The sequence below is a fragment of the Dromiciops gliroides genome, chromosome 2 (assembly GCF_019393635.1).
Source record: "Dromiciops gliroides isolate mDroGli1 chromosome 2, mDroGli1.pri, whole genome shotgun sequence".
Taxonomy (NCBI): Eukaryota; Metazoa; Chordata; class Mammalia; order Microbiotheria; family Microbiotheriidae; genus Dromiciops; species Dromiciops gliroides.
In genome coordinates, this window is record NC_057862.1 from 94,663,870 (window position 1) to 94,687,316 (window position 23,447).

Genomic DNA, 23,447 nt, shown 5'->3' on the forward strand with positions numbered 1-23,447 from the left:
ATCAAGCCTCAATAGCCTCTTTGCAACTTATATCCTTTGCTCCTGGTTCTGTCCTCTGGTACAGTTAGAATAATTCCATTTCACCTCTTGGCTAAGTGGAATGAATGCATTTCCAAAGGTTGTTGGATAGGCCCTGGTTATAAAAAACAAAACAAAAACAGCAACATCAATGACAAAAATCCTTGACTAACCTTTAATGGCATTCCTTAATTCTCTATCCTCACCATCCTAACCATCCTTCAGTGCACAGGTCAGATGACATTTCTGTCATGGAATCTTTTCAGGTTCATGGCCACATGAGCCTTCATTCTTTGGACATCTCACAATGCATTGTAGTTCTCTTAGGAATTTTGTGCTAGGTTCATTTGAGTACATGTCTTATCCTTGCCCCCTGTTAAATTTTATATATCTTTGCAGTGATTAACACAGTGCATTCATTACCCATATTACATGTAACTTAATAAAATTTATGTGGATTGAATTATTTAATTGAGTTTCCTGCATTTTGAAATTATAATCTAATTGCATTAGTTGCAGACCCCAGAACACGAGGCCATTTAGGAATTGTATGTCATCCTTTAGTTTTACTTTGTGCAGTGAAAATTATTTATTATAGTCATTGGCTCACTTGTTCTTCCTTGTTAATGTAGATCTTTACTCTCTTCTACATGAACTATCCTGAGCATTTTCTGTGGCAAATTCTTGCTGTGTTCCATGCACATCTTACATATAGAAAGCTCAAGGAGAGCAGCTTACTTAAATACTAAAGTTCACAGGACAAGTTATGTTAGGTCACGAGACCTGAATTTGGTCCAAATTTATCCTGAATTTTTCCTTGGCATTAAGTAGCTGTGAAAAAAGGATGGGCCTGCTAGGATCAGAGAATAGTCTGATGGTGTAATCATATGATGGTGCCTTTAAGAACACTGTAAAAATAGGAATGTTCCCAAAGGGCAATAGAATTGTGCATTCCCTTTGAAGCAGCAATACAACTGCTAGGTTTATATGCCAAAGGCATTCAAAAAGAAAAAGACATACTTGTACAAAAATATTTGGGGGGGAGGGAAGAAGGAAGGGAGGAAGGAAGGAAGGAAGAAAGGAAGGAAAGAAGGAAAGATAGAAGGAGAGGGAGAAAGAAAAGAAAAGGAAGGAAGGATGAAAGGAAAGGGAGAAAGAAAAGGAAAGGAGGGAGGGGGGAAAGAAGGAAAAAAGAGATGGAGGAAGGAAGGAAGGAAGGAAGGAAGAAAAGAAAGATGGAAGGAGAAGGATGGAGGGAAATGTGGATGGATATGGTTTGAACAGTCTCCAAACTTCCTTCCAAATCAGATCTGTAATTTTATATATGTGTGCACATGCATATTTGTGTTTGTTTTTCTTTGTATAATAATAATGAATTGTATAATTTTATAGTTTTGCATTTATTTATATGTTGGTATATACATACTTAAATGCATATGCATATAAACCCATTAGCCAAATATTGATGTTGAAGATCAAGTAATATTGAAGCTAAAGACCAAACTCAACCAATACCTATATTAGGGAAAATCATTATTATAATTCATGTATTAGGATTCCATTTATACTTCTGTTGTTGAAATTGTTTTAGGTAAGATTCCTTGGTTAAGGTTATGTATAAATTCAAAATGTCCTCAAATTTCCCCAGTAATGTTTGCACTTTAGTCTTCTTGTGGTCCACAGCAGGAATCAGGCTTAACCAACATTTTCATGTACTGATGATTGTAATCCAGGTGTGAGCTTTTACTTAAAGTAATAAATTATTATCCTTCACCATGCAAATATAAACAAAGCCCTTAATTAATGAATTTTCTAATTGTTATTTCCTGCTGTGGATGTTAGCCAACATTTAGTTCTTACATGCATAATTTATCTGTTGTATTTTTTTTAAGCCAAGACTTTTATTTGAATGTTATCATAACTGTTTCACTTGTATTTTATTTTAGTTAAACAAAGAAAACAAGACTTTGAAAAGAATCAGTATGCTCTATATGGCTAAACTGGGGCCTGATGTTATAACTGAAGAGATAAATATTGATGATGAAGACTCGGCTACAGAAACAGAGGGAACCTCTGGGACTTGTGTCTCTGTACAATGTCAACAGCAAATAAAAGGTAGGATGTGTTACTAAGCTTATGATCATTTTCTTACTGACTGTGAATATTACTAGTCAGATTCTACTTATTTATATTTGTACTGGCTAAGCTCTGGCTTCGGATTCTGAACTTTAAGATTCTGGATCTTGAGAATCAATACATCAGTCAGTATTTTTTGAGCACTTAGTATGGACCCATTATTTTTGTAGGATCTGTGGAAGACACAAGAGAAACATAAAGCATTATCTCCGCCTTCAGGGTGTTTATACTATAGTTGAAGAAACATAGGATAACCCTGTTCTCTGCATCATACATCATTGTAGGGATCCATAAATTCATTACTATAACTGCTCCTGCTACAAGACAGCTAGGTGGTGAAGTGGATAGAGCCCTGGGCTTGGAATCAGGATGACTCATCTTCCTGAGTTCAAATCCAGCCTCAGACATTTACTAGTTGTGTGATCCTGGGCAAATCACTTAACCCTGTTTGCCTCAGTTCCTTATCTGTAAAATGAGATGGATAAGAAAATGGCAAACCACTCTAGTATCTTTGCCAAGAAAACTCCAAATGGAGTCATGGAAAGTTGGACATGACTGAACAACAACAAAACAACTTCTGCAACAGAAAAGACTCCCTCCCTTTCTTCCTTCTTCCCTTCTCCCTCCCTTATTCCTCCTTCCATCTTCTTTTCATCCCATTATCCCTCCTTTTCTTCTTCCCTTCCTTTTTCTCTCTTTCTTTCCTTCCTTCCTTTTCCTTCCTTCGTTCCATTTATTCATCCATCCAGCCTAACTAGAATGTAAGTGCCTTAAAAGCAAGGGACTGCTTGATTTTTGTCTTTAAAATCCCTGAGCCATATAAGAGCCAGCATGATATAAAATAGATATAAAACTGGCTTTGGGGCCAGGAAGACATGAATTCATACATATATGCATTTGTCTGTATGTATTTCCATAGATATATGGCTATTTAGAGGTCATAGATAGATGGATAGATAGGTAGCTAGATGGATGGATGGATAGATGGATGAGTAGATAGATAGATAGATAGATAGATAGATAGATAGATAGATAGATAGATAGATAGATAGATAGATAGATAGATATTTGCTGTGTGATCCTGGGCAGATCACTTTACCTCATAGTGCTTGAGGCAGTTCTCTGAGACTATAAGCTAAAGAGAAGGTACAAACCTGTCTTGGTTGAGGTAGTTTCCTATGCCAATGAAATCATAAGGGCAGCCCCTCCCCTTAGGGCATAATATGATGTCTTACACATAGTAGGTTCTTTTTAAAAAAGTATTATTGCTTTCTTTTCTACAAAATAGATTTTTAAGTATTTGTTGAATTTTATTGCTTTGCACTGAATTGAATTCTTTATAAGGACAGGAACTTAAAAGAGGGAAAGAGAAAGTAGAGCAATATAAACTTAAATATTTTGAGCTAATTTATTGAAATTTCTTGCAACATTTGAATAAATGAATCAACTTTAAAGATAAAACAGAATCTTTAGCATTCGCTTTTTAAAGTGTTTTCATTCCAACAAGTGTCAGTTTCAAATTTTCACCCATTATATCCCAATAATAAAAATATATATATGAAGTAAATTAAGAAACAAAACATTTACAGTTCTGAAGGGAAAATTACTGGCATTAACCCTTCTGTCAAACTAGGTTATATTCTGACTCAGTTCACATAATGTCAGAAGGGCTATAAATTGGCAGTTATTCAGGTTTTTTCCTTCAAATCAAACCTTCCAAAGTGTAAACTGCCTGTTGTTTGTTTATACTGTATTGTGACAAGAGCCCATGACCACTAAGAAATAAAAAAGAAATTAGTACAATGCCTTAATTGGTTTTGCTGGAAGCTTTATAAAAATATCTACTTTGAAAATGCCAGATGCTTTTTTTCAGAATATGGGCTTTGTGGAATATAAGGAAACCAAAGACCGGTGCATTTGATATTTTGCAAATACATTGTGTATGAATTATGGTAACTGTTGCTGTGGTGGGAGCAACCCCGTAAAAGCTCATTAAAATTTGCTTCTGCCTTTTTTTCTCTTAAATCTTGAATCATGTTCACTGTACGCAATACAGGGGCTGGCATTTTGGGCTCTTTTCACCTAATTATTTTTGTTAAAAATCGCCATTTATTTCCCCTTTACTCTTTCTTTTTTCTGTTTAAAAATCTAGAGCTTCGAGATCAAATTATATCTGTTCAGGAAGAAAAGAAGACATTGGCTATTGAACTAGAAAATCTGAGGTCCAAGCTTGTTGAAGTCATTGAGGAAGTATGTATTGGATTGCTAAAATGGAGATTATTTTTTAAAAGGATTTTTAGAAGTGGATAAGAAAAGATAAACCAGTCAGCTGTGAAACCAGTTACCTTTGATAAAAAAACATTGAGTTCATTTAACTTTAACTGCTTGTGTCAGTGGCCACTAAAAACCACTTGCATTACCTGGTAATATTGAGAGAGGAGTCACTAAATCTTCTGCTTTAGAACTTAAACTTGATATTTAGAGGGATGAAGAATTTTTTTTTCATTCTAATAGGGTCATTTGTTGATAGCAAGACTATATTACAATATTAGAACTGAACAGAACCTTAGAGACAACCTAGTCCAATCCATTCATTTGCAAATTAGGAAACTAAGTCTCCCAGAGGAAAAGGAACTTGCCCCAAATTAGAAAGCTACTTAGTAGCCCACCCATAGCTAACATTCAGTTCTCGTCTCCATTTCCAGCATACTGATAGAATAGATTGTCAAAGCATTTGGGGGGATTCTTCCCTTTCTTTGAATATCTTCAAGCCTTGCACAAATTCCCATCTTAGAGAATGGTGAGGAAGGAGTCTAAATGGTTTTCAAAGTTTTTCAATCCAAGAGTCAGTTTTGTGAGATCATTTATTTTACTGCTTTGTCTAAGATTATTTTTTTAAAATGCCAGTATGAATGGGGAAAATGTTGCTGTTTTAGACAGGGCTCTGGTGATAGAAATTGAGTAGAGTAAATTATTCATTCAAACAAAATATAAAACATAGATTTTCCTATCATTTATTAATATCTTCAGTACTTCAAAGATCTGAGATTTTTCTACCTCTACCAGCTCCTTAATCCTTCCACTCAGAGTTTGGTGCATAGTCTTTGAAACTATAGTGATTGAGTTTGGAGTCAAACCACTGGTCCAATGTTCTTGCCACCCAACATTTCCAAGTGTGACTGTAGATTTCATTTGTGTTCATCGTAGGACATTTGGTTCAGATTTTTGCATTAAATATTATCAGTGTTTCTCATGCAGAGATCTAGAGCTATAAAACCAAAAACTTCTGTGACTAGGGCAGTAGTTAGAATTTGAAAATATTAAATTCTTTATTAGATTTCATTTCTTAATGGGTGCTATACAAAGGTTGTCTCCCTAATGTTTGGCTTTGAGAAGAGCTTTTGTAGATGAAGATACATTAATCTATTTGAAGCCATAACTATGTCTTGAATGTAAAACAGAAATCACACATTACCATATGGTCTCATTTTACACTGTTGGCTGTTATCTTTCCTCTAAAAATCTCACAACTTTTAGGTAAATAAAGTTAAACAAGAAAAAGCTGTTTTGAATGCAGAAGTTCTTGAACAAAGAAAAGTGCTGGAAAAATGCAATAGAGGTATGTATGTTTGGTTTTCCCCAGCCTAAAAGCTGTGTACATTTAAATTTGTTTCTGTTACTATTGCTTTATGCTATTTTCAAGCAATGCCCAAGTATTCTTGATCTTGTAATGGAAATGAATTCTCAAATTCTGCTTTGCCATCCTCTTCTGGTACTTAACTGATATATCACATACAATCTTAAAGAAATTAAAAACAGATCCTTAGAGATCATCTGATACAACCCTTTCATTTTACAGATAGAGAAACTGAGGCCCATAGAGTGAAAATAACTTGCCCAGGACCACATAAGTACTCTCAAGTACCAGCCAGATGTGCTTAGAATATAGTCAACTACTAATCCAGTCAAATAAGCCAGTAATCCACTCAGGTGGGCTCCTGAGTATCTGCCAAATCTCATCTATCACATTCCATTATCTTGACATGGCAAAGTCCAGGGAGTAGAATCCAGGTCTACTGACTCCTCATCTAGTGGTGTACAGGTTATCCCCTGTCCAACTCTGGAGTCCCCTACTCCCCTTACCCTTGCTCTGCTTCCTAGAATCAAAAATTCATTATATTACTATATCACACACTGCTTTTCTTTTCTTTCTGTTATGTTAGGGATAATTAGAAGGGCTTTCTCTTGAGAAACTGGGATTCAGAAGAAATCTTTGGACACATTTTAAAAGCTCACCACCCAAAGATTATCCCATCCCATACTTACTCAGTGTTCACTATCACAGTGCCCATGCCCCTGGTGAATGATTCTGAATTCATCCTTTTTCTTTACTTAAATACCACTCTCATCTCCACTCTAGTAGTTATGGAAAATATAGCTACTTGCTGTCTTAGATATTGCCCATTTTTATGTGAGTTCAGGACAGGGCCATTGTGCCTGTTTCTTCTGTCAAAGGAATAAATGTAGCATAGTAGAGAAAGTGCCGTTCTGTTTTGGTTTGGTTTTGGGGTTTTTGTTAGTGAGGTAATTGGGGTTAAGTGACTTGCCCAGGGTCACACAGCTAGTAAGTGTTAAGTGTCTGAGGTCAAATTTGAACTCAGGTCCTCCTGACTCCAGGGATGGTGCTCTATCTATTGTGCCACCTAGCTACCCCGAAAGTGTTTTTCTAAGTCAGGAAGACTTGGGTTCATATCTATGACATTTACTTAGTTGCATGACCATGGGCAAGAGATCATTTAACTGCTGAGCCTCAGTTTCTTTATCTGTAAAATGGGAATAATAAATACCTTGCAATTTCTGTGAGGAATACTTTCTAATTTCTGTGAGGACTAATGGGGGGGAGCGGTGTTGGAGCAGGTGGGGAGGATGGATCTGTAATTTCATCAATGAAGAGAAATTCCAGTGAGGAAACAGCCTCCACCAATGCAGATCACCAACTCTTTAGTGGCTTACAATTTTAGGCAGTTGTTGGTGACACTTAGAGGTTATGTGAATTTCCCAGTCACACAGCCCATATGTGTCAGAAGCTTAGGTAAGATAATGTATTAAAATATTTGCAAACTTTAAAGTGATATATTAATGTCAGCTGTGGCTGCTGTTGTTAGTTATGGTAGTGGTCAATCAACAAGCTAAGTAAACCTAAGTTCCAGGCAGAGTGTCAAGTGCCAGAGATACCAAGAAATCAAAAACCAGCTCCTGATTTCAAGGAGCTCACACTAACCAGATTTCTGACAATTAAATACAGTTTCTATGAAGACTGTAAAGAATCTTTGCCATTAGGTTGCAGATATCCTAGCAACCCATAAAAACATCATTAGCTGTGTGTCTATAAAACCCTTAAGAAGCAAAATATTCACGTTAAGCTATATTATCCATTTTATTGTAGGATCAAAAGATTTTAGATTTAGCAGGAGCCATAAAGTTCATCTGGTCCACCTGTCTTCTTTGCACCACACCACTCTCCCTACCATTTTATAGATAACAAAAACTGAGGCCCAAAGAGATTGTGACATGGCCCTAATTTTATTATGCCTGATTTCTTCAAGGACCATGCTGGTTTTTTTTTACAAGCTTACTCTCTGAAACTTATATGATTTTTGTGTGCTAGTAATAGTTTTTTTTTAATCATGTGTTTATGAAGGGTTAATAATGCTGGCATTAGATTATATATAAGTGTACACATAGAGAATAATTTCCTTAAATATCAATAAGGAGATATGAAAAGCCATTGCATGTGACAGCTCACTTTTTTTATTATAGTATCTTGCCATGGAAGAGAGACTTTGTCTGTAGGCCTTAAAATTGTCTTAAATGTCCTTTGTCTTGTTCATAAAGTTTCTTTTTAAAATGTGATGGAAAATCAGTTGACTCTCAGTGACCTATAATCCACATCACAAAGTGCCACTTATATTGCTTTACCACCATAAGACCATTAGGCTTTTGTCCAAGGAGGCAGAGGATTTATAGAGTATGGAGTTTGAAATTCTATGTCATTACTCTGGAAACCAGTCCTTAGCCAGTTAGGACTGAAGTGCATCGACAGAGCAGTGAGTGAAAGCAATTATTAAGAGAGCTCTTTAAAAAAATTTTTTTTTTATTTTACTGATATGACTTGCAGGTTAAGATTGAGGTACATTGGCAAAAGAGGACAAGAAAGTGAACAGAGTGCCTTCTTGTATTATGCCTAATGTCTGTCAGTATCATTACTCCCTCTCTTCCATCAGCATTGCATTTTAACAAAATATGACACAATTTAAAAGGTGGCAAAGAAATTGGGCTGATGTTTTCTGATGTGCTTTTTTCTAATGGCATCAGTTACTGTAAACCTCTAATGCTGGTTCCTAAGTCTGTGAAGTCCATGGTCCTTCCTTTCCTGTCTAAAACATACCAGAACTCCTGAATCTGTGATCTCATTGATGTGAGTATAATTCCAATGATGTCAATCACAACCCATCCATTCTTTCCTCTTCCATTCGACTCTTGTGGCTATCAGTGAAGCCATATAGATTTTCCATCATTTATCCCTTGCTCTTGGGGCTAGCCCATCTTTTTTTCTCCCAATAATTCATTTCTTTTACGACATCCTTTTGGTCACTTCCAATTCTTTCCTTGTTTGTACTGTAACATGCCACATTATTTAAAACGGTTTCATGGTATATCTGAAGGGTCCTTAGAGACCATCTAATTCAATCCTCTAATTTTTCAAATGAGGATCTGGGAAGTGAAGTCATTTACCCAAAGTCACAGGTCTTTGGAGTTCTAATCAAATGGTCTGCATCTTTGACAAAATAATAGCTAATATTTTATAGCTTTGCAAAGTTTGCAAAATACAGTATCTTATTTGATCCCCACAATATCTCTGAAAGGTAGGTGTTATTTTTCCCCATTTTACAGATGAGGGAACTGACACAAAAGCTGAGTGACTCACCTAGGGTCACAAAACTTGTAAGTGCCTGAGGCTGGATTTGAACTCAGGTCTTCTAGATTCCAGGTCCAATATTCTACCCACTGCTCTATCTATCTACCTCATTAAACACATAGAAAACAAGCTTCTTAATTATTATCCTGCCCTCATCCTTTTAACAGTGTCCATACTAGCAGTGGAAGAATATGAAGAAATGCAGGTGAACCTTGAATTGGAAAAGGATCTTCGGAAGAAAGCTGAGACTTTTGCACAGGAGGTGAGTGTAGCTCATGAAAGCAAAACTGAGGCTGGTTTTAAAACAAAACAGACCAAAAAACCCAACAAAGATCTTTGTCAGTGACATATCAGTTGGACTTTCTGAGGTAAGGGTGAAGGATGACACATAAAATTCATCATCCACTGATACCCCATTGGGGTACATTACTTGATGGTTGGACGACTCCTAGCCAGGTTGTCAGGAAGCTTCAGAGAGCCTTGGGAATTTGAAGCGTGCTTTTCTTTAGAAGAGGTAGGATGATAAAGGATCTCTGTCTCCGTGCTTCTTTTCAATTACTCCACAATGCTATCTTTATGTCAGGGGATTTTTCCACTGGCTTTGGAATTTTGCCATGATGTGTATCCACTATCCCAGTCACTCCCCAGTTACAATGATTCTCTTCTTACCTTAGAGATAAGAGAACCCTAGCAAGCAGCACCCTCATCGTGTTCCTTTTGTCTACATGCTTTTCACTGATTCATCCCTTTCATTCATTCATTCATTCATTCATTCAGCAGACCTTCTGTGTTCACTTTATTGTTTATCTCCAATTTATCCCATCTGTGGCTTGTTTGTACATAGTTGTCTACATGCCCATCTCTCTCATTAGACCGTGGACTCCTCAGGAGCAGGGACTATCAGTTGCTTTTCTTTGTATCCCCTGCATTTAGCATGATACCTGGCACACAAGAGGCACCTAATAAATGCATATTGACTGACTGATTACAGAGTACTGTGCTAGGTACTAAGGGAGATAAAACAATAAATAAGTCAAAGGGTTCCACTTACCTTTAGACAAAATACAGTTTGGGGGTGGGGGGCGGGTTACAGGGGTAATAAGATAGATATACAAATAACATGATAAATTCATGAGAAGTGCAGTGTTGTGGGAGTTTAGAATATTTTTTTAAGTTTTGTAAGATACTTTGTATATATTTCCTCATTTGACAAACCAGTACAGAAATATTACAGGTATTTTTAAATCTCCATTTTACATATGAGGAAACTGAGGCTTAGAAGGGTAGCTTTTCTTTGATTACACATTTAGTAAGTGCCAGAGGTGAGATTCAGATGTAGGCCTCTCCCAACTCCAGAGCCCAGGTCCTTTCGAATTGTACCATACTACTACTACTACTGCTACCACAACCACCACCACCACTACCACCTAACATTTTTACATTGCTTACTATGTGTCAGGTTCTGTGTTAAGTGTTTTAAAATTATAATCTCATTTGATCCTCACAATAGCCCTGAGGTAGGTACTATTATGATGCTTCAATAATAATAATGACAATAATAATAATAATAATAATAAATAGCTAATGTTTATATAGCACTTGCTACATTCCAGGCACTGTAGTAAGTGCTTTAGAATTATTATCTCAACTGAGATAACACTACCTCTTGAAAGGGAAGGATGTTTTCTAACTGGAGTAGAATGTGAGTTTGGTCTTAAATAATGGATTGAATTTTACCAGGTGGAAAAAGGGGAAAGACATTCCTGGAAGAGGAAAAAAGGTGAGCAAAGGTCTATAGAAGTAGAAAAACAGTGAGGTAGGCTTATGGAAGAGAGAGCAGTCCAATTTGGCTTAGTTGTAGACATGTGTGAGGTAGGAGTAGCATTAAAAAATGGAATTGTGGGTCAGACCCTAATTCTTTTTTTTTTTTTTTTTTTGGTGAGGCAATTGGAGTTAAGTGACTTGCCCAGGGTCACACAGCTAGTAAGTGTCAAGTGGCTGAGGCTAGATTTGAACTCAGGTCCTCCTGACTCCAGGGCTGGTGCTCTATCCACTGCACCACCTAGCTGCTCCAGACCTTAATTCTTGATGGCCTGAAATGGTCTACTGGAAAGAATGCTGCATTTGTAGTCAGAGGAGCTGGTTTCTACCTTGGGCACATTTTACATTAAAGACTCAGCTGTTCTCCATACACAGGAACCTCTTCGAAAGATTATGTACTGCTTCTGTTGCCATTAGGTTTGTGGCAAATGCAACTGTAATGAGCGAGGAAGAATTATGACAGGTTGGCAGAAATGCAGCACTAATTGGACAAATCCCTTAAACGCTCCAGGCCTCAGTTTCCTCACCTGTAAAATGAGAGGGTCAGACTAGATATAGATTCTAAGGATCCTTCTAACTCTCAATCTCTGATCCTAAATTTGAAGTAGCAAGAATCAGCAAAGATTTTTTTAAGCCATGCAAGGACATAATCATCCTGGTGCAAAGGGGATATTCAAGTCATATTCATGTACAGGATGGCTTGAAGTGAGGAGAGATTGGAGTCCAATGGTCTTCCAGGAGCGATTATTTTTGTCTAGATGAGAGATAATGAGGACCTGGATTAGAGAAGTGACAATGAGCATGTAAATGGGGTAGATGTGGAAGATATTTTGAAGGTAAAAATTAGAATACTTAGCACCTGTTTGTTGCAAGAAAGAAAAGACTCTCAAAGATGGCATTAAGATTTGGAACATGGAAGAATAATAATGCCCTTAATAGAAAAAGAGAAATCAGGAAGAAATGCAGGTGTGGGTAGAAGGATAATGAGTTCAGTTCTGGGTGTGTGTGAAGGGGCTGTTTCACCAGTTAGATACTTCAAAATTCAGATCTGGAGCTTGAGAGAGAGCCAGAACTGGAGTTAGACTTGAGAGATCTGCAGAATTCATAGTAGTCATTAGAGAAGCATATCAATTCACCAAAGGAGAGGTTAGAGAGAAAAAACAAAAGTAAAGGTCAGCTGACTGGGGAAATAGAACATTTACAGCAACTTTTTTTTGTATCATGGACCCCTTTAACAATCTGGTGAAGCTTGACACCTCCTCAGAATATGAAAGACATAGCATTATGGAAGAAACCAGTTCTATTAAAATAGTTATCAAAATGTTAAAAAGAAAAAAAAAAGAAAAAGTTATAGACCCCAGACTAACAATCGCTGATTAGGGGGTAGGAGGAAGAGAAGTAAGAAAAGAAGCCATCAAAGAGCAAGCGGAGAACCAGGATAAGCAGTTAAAATGTTTTAACTCTGTGGTTCCTGTTCCTGTTAACCTTTTGAAATGATAAGATGCTGTAACTGGATGGAAACATGTAAGACACTGGAGTAAGGTTCATTTACATATAATCTCCTGAATCTTTGTATCTTGCTGTGGGACTTAGGGAAAGTATTTAAAGAGTAGCAGTAGAAGGAGCGTCTTCTATAGAAAATCTAAGGACTTCTCTTCAGTCTTCATCCTTGACCCGTGAGCAGTGTTTGACATTGTTGACCACCCTTTCCTCCTGGATGCTCACTCTTCTATGAATTTTCCTGATACTACTTTCTCTAGGTTTTCCTCTTATTGTCTCACAGCATCTTCTCTGTCTCCCTTGCTAGATCATTATCCCTCACATCCCCTAGCTGTGGGCTGGTACATAGCCAAAGTTCTTTCCTGGTGATTCTTTTTCTGTTCTCTGTCTCATTTGGTGACTTCATTAGCTCTCAAGGGTTTAATAATCATCTCAAAGCATGTTTCCAAGATATCCATTTCTCTCCTGAGTTCAGAGCCACTGTATCAAATGTCTATTTGGGGGGCAGCTAGGTGGCACAGTGGATAAAGCACCAGCCCTGGATTCAGGAGGACCTGAGTTCAAATCCGGCCTCAGACACTTGACTAGCTGTGTGACCCTGGGCAAGTCATTTAACCCTCATAGCCCCGCAAATAATAATAATAATAATAATAATAATAATAATAATAATAATAATAATAATAATAATAAATGTCTATTTAGGACATTTCAGACAGGATATTTTATTAGTCATTTCAAATTCAACGTATACAAAAGAGCACTAAATATCTTTTCCTCTAAAACTCATTATTCTTCTTCATTTCCCTATTTATGTCTAGATCACCACCATCTTTCCAGTCACATGCGTTCAGTAACTATCATCCCTTGGTCCTCATTCTACTTCACCCCACAGAGTAGTTGATCAGTTGTGCAAAATCTTTGTTTCTTTCTCCACAAGAATCTACCTCTTTGTCTCTACTCACCCAGCCACCACCTTAGTTTAGACTCTCATCAGCTCTGGCCTGGACTATTTCAATAGCCTTCTAATGGGTTTCCCTGCCTCACCTCTTTCTCTATCCCAGGCCTTTCTCCACACTTCACAGTGACTTTTCCTAAAGTGCATATCTTACCATATCAACTGCACTACTCAAGTTCAGTGGTTTCTTATTGTCTCTAGGATCATTTAAAGCCTTTCAAGAACTGGCCCTAATCTATATTTAATCTATATTTTCAGTCTTCTTATAAATTACTTTCTTCCATTAGACTGTGAGCTCCTTAAGAAAAAAGACTAGGATTTTTGTTTGCTTATTTTGCTTTTTTGTATACCTAGAATTTAGCACAGTCATACCTAGCTTATAGCAGAGACTGAATAAATGCTTGTTGACTTCATGTCCTCTTTTGTTTGACTAAACTGGCCTTCTTTCTGTTTTTCATACAGTATACTCTTCATCCCTGTCTTCATGCCTCTATACTGATTGTTCTGCTTTCTTCCCCTTCCCCTTCCCCTTCCCCTTTCCCCCTCCCTTTTTTCTCTCTGTTAGAATCTCTAGTTTTCTCCATCACGTTTTACATAAAACATTTCCTGAACTGTCCCTACCCACCAGCTACTAGGACCATTCCCACAATATCACCTGCTATTTATTTATTTTTATTTTTTGCTATTTATTTTTAATAGATAGATAGATAGATAGATAGATAGATAGATAGATAGATAGATAGATAGATAGATGTTGTTTTCTCCAATATAAACTCCCTGAGAGCAAGGACTAATTCACTTTTTTATTTTTGGTGAGGCAATTGGGGTTAAGTGACTTGCCCAGGGTCACACAGCTAAGTAAGTGTCAAGTGTCTGAGACCACATCTGAACTCAGGTCCTTCTGACTCCAGGGTCGGAGCTCCATCCACTGCGCCACCTAGCTGCCCCAGACTAATTCACTTTTGTCTTTTCATCCCTAGTGCTTAGCATTTGGTTGGCATTTAGTAAATTCTTGTGGTCAGACTGATTCAAGGGAAAGAAAGCCCTCGCTGGAAAGAAGGAGTGGAAGGAAATCAAATAATCAGGGTTATAAGGAGGACATTTGAAAATCATTTTCTGGTTTGGACAAATAGCTTATCCAAGCTTAAATGTCATTATCCTGCCATTGTGCTTTGGGAAAAAGTTTAATCAAAGATGATCTACTTCAAAGCAATATGAGTCATTTCTTTCAGAAACTCCGATGAAAGGTAAGTAAATATTGTCATTTTATTACTGTAAAGGAAAAAAAGGGAACTGAAGTGTGTCAGAGCCCTCTGGGGGAGAAAATGCTGTAGGAGTATGAATAATGAACATAAATAAGCAATGGGGTGGTGAGGGGGATGGGGTAGCGAACATATATCAGCATGAATATACCCATGTTGCTAAAGTGAAAAGGTTGGCTGATTTTGACCCAAATGGCAGGGTCATATTTTGAGAGACATTTTAAGTTTTCTATCTGTTCTTTATAGAATAGTGTTAGAATACAGAGCTGCTTGGGGAAGACCTTGGAGGCCATGGTAGTAGTAAAGAGAGATGGAAGGAGCAAGATTCCACACTGAATAAGAAAATGAATTAGGTGCTCTTCCATGCACATAGCAAGTCTGTAATAAATATTAATTGGTGGTGATAACAACATTGGTGTGTAAACCCCAGTGAGAGAGCAAAATGGAAAGGTGAGACGGGATGGAAGGACAGAAACAGGGGCATTTAATATGACCAGTAATACCTGCATTCGTGTTGAACATTAAAAAACAAAAAGCAAGATATTACCTTAAACATTTTTATGAATCTTTTTCTCTTTTTTAAAAGATCAAATCAGATTGAAAACAGCATAAGGGGGAAAACTGAATAACAAATAACCCAGTACTAGAAAATACAAGACTCATAACTCAGCTGTATTTAGATTTGAAAATTTGTGCATTGTTTTTTCAATACATTTTTCCAGCTTTTTGTTGGAAAGATGCCTTTATCATCTATTGATTATATAATACAATTTAATGAATATTTATGAAGTTAAACAGTCCTTGCCCATAATAAGCTTAAAATCTAGCTGGGGGAAGCAACATATAGATATATAGGTAGAAAAAATAACAACAGCAACAACAGCTAGCATTTATAGAGAATATTGAAGTTTACAAAGTGCTTTATAAATATTATCTCATTTTATCCTCACAAAACCCCAGGATAGTAGGTGTTATTATTATCCCCCATTTTACAGATAAGGAGATTGAAGCACACTGAAATTAAGTGATTTCCCCAGGGCCACACAGGTAGTAAGTGGATGATATTAAATCGGAACTCAAGTCTTTCAGACTTTAGGTCCACTACTCTATCCCTAGCTGTCTCAAATTAGGGTGGGAAAGCATTAGCAGCTTGGAGAAAATCAAGAAAAGCTTCATATAGAAGTGGAACCTTGAAGAAAACTAGGAATTATAAGAGATAGATATAAGGAGGGAGGAATGAATTCCAGGTCATGCATGCCTTGTGCTGCATATTTATTTGCAATAATAATGATGACCTTAATAGCAATCTTTTATATTTGTACAAATTTGCTTTATTATTGACAAAGTGCTTGCACATGCATTATCTCCTTTGATCCTCATGATAACCTTGATAGGTCCGTTGGGTAGGTGGTATTATGATCATCATTTTATAGAGAAGGAAACAAGCTCAGAGAAATGACCAGAGGTTACCCAATTACTGATCTCCCAAGAGATGATGTTGTCTGAGGCACATGCCTCTAAATTTTTGATTATTCATTTCCTCATTCCCAAGTCCCCTTCCCTCTCTTGAAATCTGCCTTGTTATTCCCAGCCCAGGTTTAAGTCCCAAACCTTTCTCCCATCCCAAGCTACATAGAATTCTTCCCCTTTAAAAAAAAAGATTAATTCTTTGATTTATGAAATAAAACAAGCATTTCCATATTATAATAAAAAAGATGATTTCACATGAAACTGCATATCTATTATGTACAACTCACTACTCATTTTAAATATAAAATAAAGTAATCATGTAAATTTTTCCCCCTTTCCCCACCCTAATGCCTTAGAAATATCTATCATTAAACACAAATTTGTGTGTGTGAAATTATTCTATATATACTTATATTTATCGATATTTTCTCTGGATGCAGATAGCATTTTTTTCTTCATATGTCCTTTATAGTTAATTTGGAGAGCTCTTTCCCTTGATAGGTCCCCTAATGCCAATTGTTTGTCTTGTTCACCTGATACTTAATCATATGCTAAACATTGTAGTCTGCTGGTATTTGTAAAGGATCTGCTCTGGGTAAAGGGTCTGCTCTTGGTAAAAACCCTCTGCCAGCACTATCCTTATAAAGACAGAAAGGAACCATAGTTCCTGCCCTCAGGATGTTTACATCCCAGTGGGGCATATACAAACAAGAAAACGGATAACATTTTATGTGTATGTTTTATTTTCCCTACTAGATTCTGATGGAAATAGGACATATTTATATAAATATTTCTTTGGGGGGATCCCTCAATTTTATTTTTTATTTTTTAAAATAATAAACATTTTTATTTAAAATTTTGAATTCCAAATTCTATCCCTCCTTCCTCTCTCCCTCCCTGAGGCGGTAGCAATCAGATATAGGTTATAGGTGTGTAATTATGTAAAACATTACCATAGTAGTTATTTTGCATAAGAAAACTTGAATAAAAGAAAAAAATGAAAGTAAGTAAAAAATAGCATGCTTCAGTCTATGTTCAATCAATATCAGTTCTTTCTGATAGTGATCATTTCTTTCTGGAGGTGGATAGTATGCTTCATCTTAGTCCTTTGAGATTGTCTTGGATCATTGTATTGCTGAGAGTAATTAAGTCATTCACAGTTTTTCATCAAAAAATATTGCTGTCTCTGTGCACAACATTTTCTTGGTTCTGCTCACTTCACTATACATTAGTTCATACAAGTCTTTCCAGGCCTTTCTTAAATCATCCTGCTTGTAATTTCTTATAGCACAATAATATTCCATCACAATCATATACCACAGCTTGTTTAGCCATTCCCCAATTGATGGACATCCTTTTGATTACCAATTCTTAGCCATCACAAAAGTTGCTGTTAAAAATATTTTTGTACAAATAGGTCTTTTTCTCTCTTTTTTTTTTTGGGGGGGGGAGATGTCTTTCAGATATAAACCTTGCAGTGGTATTGCTGGATCAAAGGGTATGCACATTTTATAGCCCTTTGGGCATAGTTCCAAATTGCTCTCCAGAATGGTTGGATCAGTTCACAACTCCACTAACAGTGGATTAGTGTCCTAGTTTTCCCATATGCCCTCCAACATCCAACGTTTTCCTTTTTTGTTATATTTGCCACTCTGGTAGATGTGAGGTGACACCTCACAGTGGTTTTAATTTGCATTTCTCTAATCAATAGTGATCTAGAGCATTTTTTTTCATATGATTATAGATAGCTTTGATTTCTTTGTCTGGAAGCTTCCTGTTCATATCTTTTGACCATTTATCAATTGGGGAATGAGTTGTGTTTTTATAAATTTGACTTAGTTCTCTATATACTTGAGAAATGAGGCCTTCATCAGAGATACTTGTTTCAAAAATTCTTTCCTAGCTTCCTGCTTCCCTTATAATCTTGGTTACATTAGTTTTGTTTGTGCAGAAACTTTTTAATTTTATATAATCAAAATTATCTATTTACATTTTGTATTGCTCTCTATATATTCTTTGGTCCTAAATTCTTCCTCTGTTCATAAATCTCTCTTAACTTACTTATGGTATCACCCTTTATGTGTAAATCATGTACCCGTTTTGACCTTATTTTAATATATGGTGTGAGATGTTATACCTACTTTCTACCATACTGTTTTCTATATTCTTAGCAGTTTTTGTCAAATAATGAGTTTTTGTTCCAAAAGCTTGGATCTTTGGGTTGATCATATACTAGATTACTATAGTCATTTGTTATGATGTAATTTGTACCTTTCCTTTTCCAATGATCCACATCTCTATTTCTTAGCCAGTGCCAGATTTAAAAAAAAAATAATTACCACTTTATAATACAGTTTGAGATCTGGTACTGCTAGACCACCTTTTGGATTTTTCCATTGATTCCCTTGATATCATTGAGCTTTTGTATAAATATATCTTGACAGCCTCCTATGGGAAAAACTACCCAGCGAAGTATCTAGAACTGAAGGTTGATGGAGAGGAGGAGTGTGAGATGATTTAACCAACTGTATCAGTACCTGGACAGAGAAAAAATCATTCTTCTTGGCATTTGAGTCTTAAGAAAGGGGTTTTGATTACTTGACCCTAAGCCAACCCTTTATAATTCAAGGTTGGTTTTTTTGCCTCACTAGGTCTGGTCCTTACAGATATCTTGTTATATTCTTCTATTCAAATTCTTTCAGTAAGTCCCTTCTGCCTTGAGTAAAGGTCTTTAGCCTGGTATTCAGGACCCTCTATAATCTTATACCACTTACTCTACTTCTTACTCACATTCCTCCCTTCTGCATATTCTTTGCTCCAGCCAAACTGAACTGCCTGTGTCCCCTATCATCCCCCTTTCCTCAGCATACTTTTCTGACTCCCTGACTTTTGCTCAAGCTGTTCCCTGTGCCTACATCTCATTGTTCCTGTGTCTCCATCTCTTAATGCTCCTCTCCATTGCCATCTCCTTCAGGGGCATATCCCTCACCCTTCCTGGTATCAATTTGCCCTACCTGCAATCTCATGTAGCATTTTGCTTGTATCCCCATAAGGTACTTACTGTATGTTACTGTTTCTTATAGTTACTTGTGTGTGGATCCTATGCTTCCCCTTCTCAGCTATAACAGATAGTATCTATATAGTGCTTTAAAGTTTGCAAAGATCTGTGCATTTGTTGACTCATTTGATCTTCACAACAACTCTGCGAAGTAGGTGCTATTAATATCACCATTTTACAGATAAGGAAACTGAGGAACTGAAAGTTGAGGTGATTTGCCTAGCTAGTAAGTGTCTGAAATGTTTTGAATTCAGGTCTTCCTGACTCCAGTATTGCACTCTATCTGTTGGGCTACATAGTTGCCTCAAAGCTGGATCTAACTAGAATATAAGCTCAGTGACGTCAGGAACTAGGTCTCTTTGTAAATTTTGTTGAATTTAATCCCAGTGGATCCATTAGAGAAAGTCAGTAAACATATTAAGTGCCTACTATGTGTCACTACAAAGAAAGGCAAAAGAGAGTCCCCAGCCTTAGGCAGCTGACAATATAATGGGGGAAGGCAATCAGAGTCTCACAGTTAGAAACATTGGTCTTCATTGAGGATTCTTCTTCACTACTCAGTCAAGAAATATTTACTGAACACCTACTTACTAAGAACAAAACATGATTGGGGCTGTGGATATCCTATAAAGAAGTGTTGAGACAGGTTCCCTGTGCTCCCAGAGGCCACTATAATTTAATAATAATGTTGATAGCTAATATTTGCATAGTGCTTACTATGTGTCAGGCACAATGTTAAATGCTTTACAATTTTATCACATTTGATTCTCACAAGAGCCCTGAGAGGTAGGTGCTATTATTGTCCCCATTTTACAGATGAGGAAACTGAAGCATAGAGGGGGTTAAGTGACTTGCCCAGGGTCACACAGCTAATAAGTGTCTGAGGCAGAATTTGAACTCAGGTCTTGCTGACTCCAGGCTTGGTACTGTATCATTTTTTAAACCAGTCCTCTCATTTCATAGATGAGGAAAGTGATGCCCGGAAAATGCAAATGGATTGTTTAAGGTGCCACAAGTAGCAGAACCAGGATTCAACCTCAGGTCTGACCTGAAATCTAGCACTCTGTCCATTATACTGCTCTGCCTCTGATGGCATAGGCTTAGTGCCAATAAATAACACAGGCAGTGAGTCCTATAGGAAATCAAGTGTCCTAATGCTTTAAATACACACATTTTACAAAATAATGCTGGATGACAGGCTATGCCAGGCTTCCCTGCAGCTGATGTTGCTGTTTGTGAATGCCAAGCTCTGAAAATTAATCAGGGTGCAAATAACAGTGTTCTGTCATTTTTCTGCATGAAAAAAGTATCTTAGTTGAGTGTATTCTACACATGAGAGACTGACAGGTGGAAAGCACATGCTTCCAAAGAGCAGATCGGCGGCATTCATGTTGTTCCTACAGATGGTGGAATTGAGACGTTTTGTTTTTCAGGCAGAGCAAAATCATTAGTGACTGTCCCTGTCCCTGTCCCTGTCTCTGTCCCTGATTTATTTAAGAATCATTCATTAAGTGCTACTGTGTATCTTGATTCTTAGGGCTAGGCACTGAAGGTCAAATAACTATGAAGAAGGCATGGCCCCTGGCCTCAAGGAGCTTACACCTATATTATTTATTCAGTCATTCAACAACTATTTATTGGGTTCTGCTGTTTGCAAAGCACTGTGCCACCTGCTGCTTTGTGTTCCCCTGGCAGTGATTTTGGTGGTAATAGGTTATTCTCATGCCCTGTCCTTGAAAGGGAAAGAAGGAAGGAGGAAAGACTGAAGAGGAAAGTGGCTTCAATAGGTGATCACATTCTTATGATCATGTCTACTTGAAGTAGTGTGGTAAATCTCTGCCCTTCTTGGAAAAAAGTAAGAGTAAATGTAGATGTTGGGACATGTGGACTTTATGTCTAGTTTAAAGTGACACAGAGCACTTGAAGACTGACATACTGATCTAGAAAAGTCAGCCTAATTTCAGATTTGAAAAATCTAACTTTGGGGTCACCCCTCTGATTATATGTATAGGGTGAAAAAAATTAATTAAGGAAAAAAGGAAAAAAATCATTTTTACTCCTGCTAACAACTATTGTAATCTCTGTGAAAGGAAACACAAAGTGTTCCCCCCAAAACTGTCTAGTATATTCCTGGTATGTATTTATACGGCTGTGTTAAATGCTGTCTTTTTTTTTTCCAGCATCTTAGCTCAGCTAAAGAGCCTTTAAGATGTATTCCTTTACCTACCCTGGAAATGAAAATTCAATGGGCCTTTCTTTTCCTTTTCATCAAGTTGCACTTGGAGATCTAAGTGGAACAGTTTGTCTATTTCTTTGTTATTAACTTTTGCAGATGTTCATTGAACAAAACAAGCTTAAGAGACAAAGCCACCTTCTGCTGCAGAGCTCGGCCCCTGACCAGCAGCTTTTGAAAGCCTTAGAGGAAAATGCAAAACTCACCCAGATCTTAGAAGAAGAGAGAATTCAACATCAACAAAAGGTAAAGCTAGATTTTCTTTCAGAAGACTTTTAAAAAACATTTTTTCTTTTAAATTTAAACACAGTCAGCTAGTTATTGATTATTTGTTCTGAGGGGTCAGCACAGAATGGATGAATGAAGTCCACATATATAATTCTACACTTCACGTTATTCATTGGTTTCTGTCTTCTTGCAGCCAGCCTTGACCAAAAAAAATTACCAAATTGAACTAAAGGACACAATGTTTTTAAATAAAAGTTCATATGAATGGTAAAAGATAGGAAGGAGCAAGTATAGGAGCAGAAGTTGTAAGGGGAATGGATAATGCAGAACTTGGATAATTGAGAGTTGATTGTATGTCTTAGATTTTGAAGTAAAGTGAACAGTATTCTCAAAATTTATCTTTAGGGAATACTGAAGCTTTATTCCTTAACTTTCACAGAGAGGAAAAGAGACCCATGGGAGTTGTAATTGCTTGCTTATAGAAAGGCTAGTCAACTAGCCCAAATTGTATACATTTAAAGAGTTGGTGAGTGGTTCTTTCAGTGTGCCATTCAAGCCAACATAGCCTACCCATAGGGAACTGAAGGCTTCAAGCAGAAAAGGATTGTCATTGTAGTAGCTGAAGAGAGAGGGAGTGGGAGAAGAAAGAGGGAAAGAGGTGGAACAAGGACTTTAAAATTAAAATATCTACTTTAGAAAAATTACATCAACACTGGCAGTACCTAAAATGTTTGGGGGTGGAATGGAGGGTGGAGGGAAGAAAGGGTTTATAAGATGCTATTTGCTAATGCTTACATGTCCCCTGTACTGAATAACAATTGCAGTTTTTTGGTGAGTGCTGATATTTTTACAAAATAATCATTGGAAGGGTTAGTGTGGAGGGATAGAGTTAACTTAATCTACTTAGGTACAATGGTGTGTGAATTATTTGGGACAAAGTGAAATAATTACATTCATTAACTGCATCTTTAAAAATATTTTAAAGTAGATCTTTAATGATAACTTTTGTTTTTAACATTACTTATATTTTCTCTGTATTTCTTCCCCTCCACCCTACCAGGGAGCATCCCATATAGCAAATAATTAATTTTTTGTAAAGAGAAAAATAATTTCAGCAAAATCAATCAGTATATCAAAAATATTTAACATTATATGCAATATTTCACACCAGTTGACCCCCTACTTTTGCAAAGGAGTGGGGGAAAGGAAGTGTCTTTTATATCTCTTTCTTGTTCATTATACTTTTTTCACTATTTAGCTTTGGTTATTTTGTAGTTCTTTCAATTTAATCTTACATTGTTATAGTCATTATGTCTATTGTTTTCCTGGTTCTGTTTACTTCATGTTGTATAAATTCATATAAGTTTTTAAAGGTTCTCTCTATTTAACATTTGATCTTTTTATAGCACATTAATATTCCATGATATTCATGTCCCACAACTTGTTTAGCCATTCTCTAACGAATAGGCATATGCTTTCTTTTCAATTCTTTGTTAACCCCAAAAGTGCAGCTATAAATATTTTAGTATATTTGGATCCTCCTTTTTATGAGTGACTTTATATGCAGTATGTTAATATGCAACATTTCCTTTTATGGTAGCCACTTGATTTACATTATATGTCATTAAATGTCCAAGATTAAGACACATCTTTAATTCTTCATCATGAAACCCCATTTGTATTGCATTGGATATGGCCCATAGGTTTTCAGTTGCATTTTAATCAGTTGAGCCCCACAGCCATTTGAGAAGGAAATTTATTTCCACATCTTGGATAAATTTCTTAAC

At 36.6% G+C, this 23,447-nt stretch overlaps 1 protein-coding gene across 3 annotated transcripts in view; it reads left to right on the forward strand.

Annotated features, from left to right (window-relative positions):
- The window catches only part of SHTN1 (shootin 1), a 124,185-nt gene that overhangs the window by 51,858 nt on the left and 48,880 nt on the right, over nucleotides 1–23,447 (forward strand). For all 3 annotated transcript variants that reach the window (XM_043982228.1, XM_043982226.1, XM_043982229.1), the window contains exons 5-9: nucleotides 1,965–2,133; nucleotides 4,307–4,404; nucleotides 5,692–5,773; nucleotides 9,301–9,395; nucleotides 21,532–21,678. In XM_043982228.1, coding sequence (XP_043838163.1) covers nucleotides 1,965–2,133; nucleotides 4,307–4,404; nucleotides 5,692–5,773; nucleotides 9,301–9,395; nucleotides 21,532–21,678 — 591 coding nt within the window. The remainder of the gene's footprint in view (nucleotides 1–1,964; nucleotides 2,134–4,306; nucleotides 4,405–5,691; nucleotides 5,774–9,300; nucleotides 9,396–21,531; nucleotides 21,679–23,447) is intronic.